At 40.2% G+C, this 7,889-nt stretch overlaps 1 protein-coding gene across 1 annotated transcript in view; it reads right to left on the bottom strand.

Moving 5' to 3' along the window:
• Window positions 1-6,468, bottom strand: part of LOC112076663 (calpain-2 catalytic subunit) — a 19,814-nt gene extending 13,346 nt beyond the window's left edge. Inside the window, exons 1-2 of the mRNA XM_024143379.2 lie at window positions 6,050-6,468; window positions 259-328 (exon numbers count right to left, since the gene is read on the bottom strand). Of these exons, the coding sequence (XP_023999147.1) occupies window positions 259-328; window positions 6,050-6,286 (307 nt within the window). The 5' untranslated portion in view covers window positions 6,287-6,468. The remainder of the gene's footprint in view (window positions 1-258; window positions 329-6,049) is intronic.
• Window positions 6,469-7,889: the final 1,421 nt, after the last annotated feature.

The raw sequence follows: 7,889 nt of genomic DNA, 5'->3' as shown, positions 1-7,889 counted from the left end.
GGATAACTCTCTGACACGGTGGTATGTTCTTATACCTCATGACAGAGATAACAACCTGACATGTGTATATTATACCTCTATGACAAGAGTAACACCTGACATGTGTTATATATACCTCATGACAGAGATAACAACTGACACTGTGTTTATATTATTACCTCATTGACAGAGATAACATCCTGACATTGTTATATTATACCTCATGACAGAGATAACAACCTGACATTATCTCAGGTTGGTATATAAAAGGCGACTTACCCAAGCCGCCTTGGCAGATGTCGGTTCTTGAGGCTCCACCAATGATGAACTCTGGGCTGGACACCAGTTCCTATTCAGGGAGGGACCAAAGCATGAGTCAAACTGTGAAAGATATTACTGAGAAGTTCAATAAAATAAAAGAAGTACAGATTTTGGGGATTCCAAACATTTGCAGCCCTAAATAAAGCAATACTCTCGCTTGGGGGGGGGGAATATCTGCACAATGAGCTACTAGTGTAACCTCCGTTATTTCATAGAGTATTGCATTTGATATATTATCAACACTATTCAGGGACCAAAACATAATTAAAACTGTGTTTTGAACTTTTAAAGCAACTGTCCAGTGTTTCCAGATTTCTATTAGATAAAATAAATAAAAAATGACGTTCAAACTGCTCTCCTGCGAAGTCACGACATACGCCTAGTTTCCTGAATCAGGTCACATATGACCTATAATTAATTACAATATGAGTGAAATAGTTTTAATTCCCCCCCCAAAAATGTGTAATTAAGTATGTTAAAAAAGCTTTTCTGTGTTTGAATGGTGTGTGGGCGTATACCGATCATTAAAACCATTCATGCGAGTAGACTGCTGATTGGCTCAGGAGGATTTCACCAGAGCTCAGGAGCTCAGGAGGATTTCACCATAGCAAGCATTTTTTAAATAATCTGTTCGATATGGGGGGGGGGGGGGGTTATTCTCCAATTTATGCTTTGGCCACAAATACGAGTATAGGATGAGTCAACAACCTTATCTGTGTATGAGTTAACAGAATATTAACTTTTAAAAGTCTGATTTTCACTAGACAGTAACATTCATAGCAGATTTGACTGGGAGGATCGGTCATTACCAATAATAGGTATGAAATAAAAGCACATGGGAATGAAGAGGGTAGACTGATAAACATTAAAAGTCATGCACAAGTAAAAAGGGCAGGGTCCACAATGACCTCACGTAACCTCAATTGTCTCAAAGTTCACTGTCTACGAGTTGATCTGTTGACAGAGAAAACAAAAAGGTGTGGGATCAGATGACTAAACGCCAAAGTTCCAGCCAAATAGTTGTAGGATGAGTCACCCTGACCAGGTTCCTCGTTCATTGAGTCGTTATGGTAACAGTTCCAGTTGTTTTTGGATTGAATGATGAACTGATCCCTTTACGCCCAACGGTCCAATCATATCAAACGGATAACTAGCATCTGGACACGCCCATCAGACTGCTGTGACATCACTGACTCAGGCTATAAAGAGATATTTCCAGTGAGGACTTTTGTTTGATGATAAAGATTTTGATCAGAACAAAGTATACATATATATATATATATACATATATATATATATATATATATATAATGAAGAGATACATGATTATATATATATATATATATATATATATTATGTATCTCTTCATAATGTCTGATACATATAATGTACAGAAACGCAAGTTGGAAAAAGAAAAGCCCAGATTCTGACTTTTTCTAAATAAAATTGAATATTATTTGAAAATACTGCATAGGCTGAAAACATTAAGCAAAGGCAACCCTTAAAATGTAAGGCCTGTTTAAACCTTATGCACCCTAAAATGTAAGGCCTGTTAAGCCTTATGCACCCTAAAATGTAAGGCCTGTTAATGCCTTATGCACCCTAAAATGTAAGGCCTGTTAATCCTTATGCACCCTAAAATGTAAGGCCTGTTAAGCCTTATGCACCCTAAAATGTAAGGCCTGTTAAGCTTATGCACCACTAAAATGTAAGGCCTGTTAAACCTTATGCACCCTAAAATGTAAGGCTGTTAATCCTTATGCACCCCTTAAAATGTAAGGCCGTGTTCAACCTTATGCCACCCTAAAATGGTAAGGCCTGTTTGAACTTATGCCACCCTAAAATGTAAGGCTGTTTAAACCTTATGCAACCCCTAAAATTAAGGCCGTCTATGCCTTTATGCAACCCTAAATGTAAGGCTGTTTAACCTTAGCACCTCTAAAATGTAATTGGCCTGTTAAAGCCTAATGCACCCTTAAAATGTATAGCCCTTTAGCCTTATGCAACCCTAAAATGTAAGGCTGTTAAACATTATGCACCCCTAAAATGTAAGGCCTGTTAAGACCTTAGCACCCTAAAATGTAAGGGCCTGTAATCCTTATGCACCCTAAAATGTAAGGCCTGTTAACTTATGCACCCTAAAATGTAAGGGCCTCGTTAAACCTATGCACCTAAAATGTTAAGCTCTGTTAAGCCTTTGCACCCTAAAATTGTAAGGCCTGTTAACCTTATGCACCCTAAAATGTAAGGCCTAGTAAGCCTAAAATGAAAGTCAAATCATGTTTGTCATTTAAATGTGTATGATATTTGGAAGGAAACCAGCATCAAAGTAGAAAAACTGACTGTTTCTTTCTACATTGATAAAGTTTGGTTCATGAAGTACTGGCGTTCCCTCCCCATTCCAAACACTTCGATCCGATTATTAAGAGAGGACAAGGTGACATCGCCTTAAACTCTCATTTTAATACACAATGCGTAAAATGATGTTCTCTTACATAATTTAAATAAGTATAGCCATCGTTACAAACATCGGAGAAGCGTGTTTGCAAGGGGCGTGGTTTATATAGCTAGAAGTACTGCTACTGATGCCAATCATGATTATTAGCGGTTGTCAGCCAAAAATATAATTAAAAGATTACCTAATTCCATCTAATGCAAAGATACTTATGATGTTTCCCCTTTCATCTGTGTCTCTGGTGTTAGCGAGTTACTGGCTAGCTGGTCTTCGGTCTGGTGTTAGCTAGTTACTGGCTACTAGGTCTTCATCTGTGTCTTGGTGTTAGCTAGTTACTGGCTAGCTGGGTCTTCGTCTGTGTCTGGTGTTAGCAGTTACTACTCTGGTTTTCGTTGTAGTTACTATACTAGGTCTTCATCTGTGTCTGGTGTTAGCTAGTTACTGGCTAACTGGTCTTCGTCTGTGTCTGGTGTTAGCTAGATTACTAGGCTAGCTAGGTCTTCGTCTGTGTCTGGTGTTAGCTAGTTACTGCTAGCTGGTCTTCGTCTGTGTCTGGTGTTAGCTAGTTACTGGCTAGCTGGTCTTCGTCGATCTGTGTCTGGTGTTAGCTAGTTACTGGCTAGCTGGTCTTCATCTGTGTCTGCGTTGTTAGCTAGTTACTGGCTAGCTAGGTCTTCTCTGTGTCTGGTGTTAGCTAGTTACTGGCTAACTAGGTCTTCATCTGTGTCTGGTGTTAGCTAGTTACTGGCTAGCTAGGTCTTCATCTGTGTCTGGTGTTAGCTAGTTACTGGCTACTAGGTCTTCATCTGTGTCTGGTGTTAGCTAGTTACTGGCTAACTAGGTCTTCTCTGTGTCTGGTGTAGCTAGTTACTGGCAGCTGTCTTCGTCTGTGTCTGGTGTTAGCTAGTTCTGCTAGCTAGGTCTTCATCTGTGTCTGGTGTTAGCTAGTTACTGGCTAACTAGGTCTCTCTGTGTCTGGTGTTAGCTAGTTACTGGCTAACTAGGTCTTCGTCTGTGTCTGGTGTTAGCTAGTTACTGGCTAACTAGGTCTTCTCTGTGTCTGGTGTTAGCTAGTTACTGGCTACTAGCTGGTCTTCGTCTGTGTCTGGTGTTAGCAGTTACTGGCTAGCTAGGTCTTCATCTGTGTCTGGTGTTAGCTAGTTACTGGCTAACAGGTCTTCATCTGTGTCTGGTGTTAGCTAGTTACTGGCAACTAGGTCTTCATCTGTGTCTTGTGTAGCTAGTTACTGGCTAGCTGGGTCTTCGTCTGTGTCTGGTGTTAGCTAGTTACTAGCTAACTAGGTCTTCATCTGTGTCTGGTGTTAGCTAGTTACTGGCTAACTAGGTCTTCGTCTGTGTCTGGTGTTAGCTAGTTACTGGCTAACTTCTCGTCTGTGTCTGGTGTTAGCTAGTTACTGGCTAGCTAGGTCTTCGTCTGGTCTGGTGTTAGCTAGTTACTGGCTAACTAGGTCTTCGTCTGTGTCTGGTGTTAGCTAGTTACTGGCTAACTAGGTCTTCGTCTGTGTCTGGTGTTAGCTAGTTACTGGCTAACTAGGTCTTCGTCTGTGTCTGGTGTTAGCTAGTTACTGGCTAGCTGGGTCTTCATCTGTGTCTGGTGTTAGCTAGTTTACTGGCTAACTAGGTCTTCGTCTGTGTCTGGTGTTAGCTAGTTACTGGCTAACTAGGTCTTCGTCTGTGTCTGGTGTTAGCTAGTTACTGGCTAGCTAGGTCTTCATCTGTGTCTGGTGTTAGCTAGTTACTGGCTAACTAGGTCTTCGTCTGTGTCTGGTGTTAGCTAGTTACTGGCTAACTAGGTCTTCGTCTGTGTCTGGTGTTAGCTAGTTACTCATCTGTGTTTAGTGTTAGCTAGTTTCTGGGCCTTCAGCCAGCATGCAACAAAAGGGGGGGGGGGGGGTAGTCATTCAAAACTCAGACTCAGTTGTCAGGTCAACACATCTATCAGTGCTGCTGTGAACCGCATCACAAGAGACAATGCCAAACTGAAGATGTATAAAAATATATATATATATCATTGATGCAATTTCAATGTTGTTTGAGTTGCTTTGTGTATCACCACGCCTGTCTTTTCAAACTTCCTGGTAGTTAGCCATGAGAGATGTTCTTGTTTGTTGTTCTTGTCATAATATGGACTTGGTCTTTTACCAAATAGGGCTATCTTCTGTATACCCACCCCTACCTTATCACAACACAACTGATTGGCTCAAACTCATTAAGAAGGAAAGAAATTCCACAAATTAAACTTGTAACAAGGCAAACATGTTAATTTAAATACATTCCAGGTGACTACCTCATGAAGCTGGTTGAGAGAATGCCAAGAGTGTGCAAAGSTGTCATCATGGCAAAGGGTGGCTAATTTGAAGAATCTCAAATATATTTTTATATGTTTAACACTTGTTGTTGGTTACTACATGATTCCATATGTGTTATTTCATAGTTTTGATGTCGTCACTATTATTTTACAATCTAGAAAATAGTTTTAAAGAAAACCCGTTGAATGAGTAGGTGTGTCCAAACTTTTGACTGGTACTGTACATATAAACATACATTAATATTTCAGCGGAAAACAATTCAGAAAACTAAACAGAAACATTTCAAGTATACATCTTGTCTTGTCGCATCTTCAAGTCTCGAAAATAACATCTGCAAAACAGGAATACTTATTTCCTAAATAAACATTCAAGTTTTTCCTTCATCTCTAATCCAGAATAGTTCCTGTTTTCTTTGCAACATTTTTATCAAACAGTACAGCTCTCAGATCATCACATAAAGAACTATCAAATAAAAAGTTAATTCTCTACCTCCTCTAAATCACAGACAGTTCCTCTTCTTCATCTCTGTCATTGAACCTACCTACTCCAATTACCAGAGGCAATATACCGGTTTTCAACTGGGCACAGAAGGACATTTGGTTTCTGGTTAGGTGAGAGGTGACATAAGGTTCTGGATCTTAGCTGTTTTTGATCTGGTTGTAAAGTTCTGAGTTTTGGTTTAAACTATAAATCCATTTTCTTTGCGGTTTAGGGTTGGTTAACTTGTGTTTGATCATATTTACATTGCATCCTAACTTGTTTATGTTGTAGATCAACTTCCTGTGGATAAAGTTTGTCTGTTTTGTTTGGTATATGGTTTTATCAAATATTTTGTTATATATTTTGTTATATTTGTTGTAAAAAAACTTTTTTCCCCAGAGATAGATAACACTTGTCTATTTTGATCAATACAAATACAGCCATAGAGTAGACATTTAACTTGTGTTTAAAGGCAGTAACTTACCCCAGGTCGTTTCCATTGCACACCTCTGGTTTTGGAAGAGTTCTGTCCAAGCTCATTGAATCCCAAGGACGCAGGTTCGGCTGGAAAAGTGGAATCCGTGAAAAGTGAACCTCTACTCAGACACTCGCTCCTGAGAGACTCGAAGTCCTGGTTTAGGTACTTCGACGCATTGGCATTAGTGCCAAATCCTGCGGCCAAAGCCCTCTTCTTGGCCAACGTTGATGCCACCCCAGCCATTGTGCAAGTCCTTTTCCTTCTCCTCTCTCGGGTCCGGTGGCTAACTGCGTCGACACAGTGAAAAGAGGAAAAGAGTTGGGATGCGTTTCACTGGTGGAAAAGTCTAAATTCCTTCTACGCCCCTGGTTTTTCAGGCGTGGTCTGTCTGCCTCTGACTGCAAGTCAGAGCCAGTTTTTTCCCCCAACAATATGTACATAAGATTTCTGTGACCGGAACTGTTGCTTCTCATCAACGTTTAACGTTACTAGTTCAAAAAGTATTTAGTGTGAATATGAACACTTTTTTAGGCATATGAACCAAACAATCAACCACTCAACTCATGTGTTTGAGTCTCATAACGGGTGGATGAATATAAAGTCCGAGTCGTAATATTCCATTTGAACCTGACGTAGCAGTCGTAACTCCACACAGGTAGACAGACACGGTTGATCGGTTGGTGGCCGGTAGATGTCCTTCTTCCCTACGACCTGTGTGAGAGTCAGTGTGACCTGTGTAGATTTAAAATGCCTCTGTGTTGATCGGCGTAAAGACATGTTCAGCGTTGGTCTATTGATGTTGTATTACGATAACGGAAAGAAACGACGGTGTTGCTGTTGTGTGTTGGGGAGCATCAATGGGGGGTTTGTATGTGTGATTTGAGTATAAATGGTTGAACTGATTCCTGTCTGCAAGTTGAGGACGTTCATATAAATGGTTGAATTGATTCCTGTCTGCAAGTTGAGGACGTTCATATAAATGGTTGAACTTCCTGTCTACAAGTTGAGGACGTTCATATAAATGGTTGAACTGATTCCTGTCTGCCGTCTGAAGTGTTATAAAGATGCAGTAATGAAACACAACTCCTCTCTTGCACATGATGACAGTAGGCAGGGCGTAACGTACCACTGCTCTCGTCTATATCAGTACAGTGCGATGTAACGCAACGGACAGTATGTAGAGGCTATAAGCACAGGTAATAACAAGACGCCTATAAATACATGATCTATAGACCCAGGTTAGCCACCTGTCTCAGTGACAGACAGGCGTTACAGACACTAGTGACACAAGAGGTTTATAACCCGTCTTTGGATGTGATGTGCACTAGCGTCAAAAATAGCTAGCTAGCTCAACAAACACACGACATGACTAACAATGTTCATCAATGAAAAGTTATGCTGCCCTTATAGTCCAACTGTCAGGTAACGATGAACAACGAAGGGGACATGAGTAGCCCTGCTATCCCAATGACAACATGTACACTACTATAGCTAGCTAGCAGGTAGAGCATAAATKAACAGAGAAAAAGTTCATAAATGCATTAAAATACATTAATATCCCAATATGCTGGTAGAATACCATATTGTTACAATGTCAGGGACCATATAAACTCATTATCTGTGTTTTTAAATATTAGATTGATGATTTTGTGTGTACCTACCTCTTACAGTACAGGGAAGCTGGTGTTTATGAGGGAATATTATTGATGTTTCCAACCTGTTGCAGTAACCATGCCTACCAACAGGGGTCAAAACAGAGCCAAATGATTTAAAACCTACTTAAATCTGGATATTTGCAGGTACTCATTCACTWATGTAAGTYGTTCTGGATAAGAGTGTCTGCTAA

Source organism: Salvelinus sp. IW2-2015, unplaced genomic scaffold (genome assembly GCF_002910315.2).
Source record: "Salvelinus sp. IW2-2015 unplaced genomic scaffold, ASM291031v2 Un_scaffold3916, whole genome shotgun sequence".
Lineage (NCBI taxonomy): Eukaryota > Metazoa > Chordata > Actinopteri > Salmoniformes > Salmonidae > Salvelinus > Salvelinus sp. IW2-2015.
This window is presented reverse-complemented; position numbering and strand designations above follow the sequence as displayed.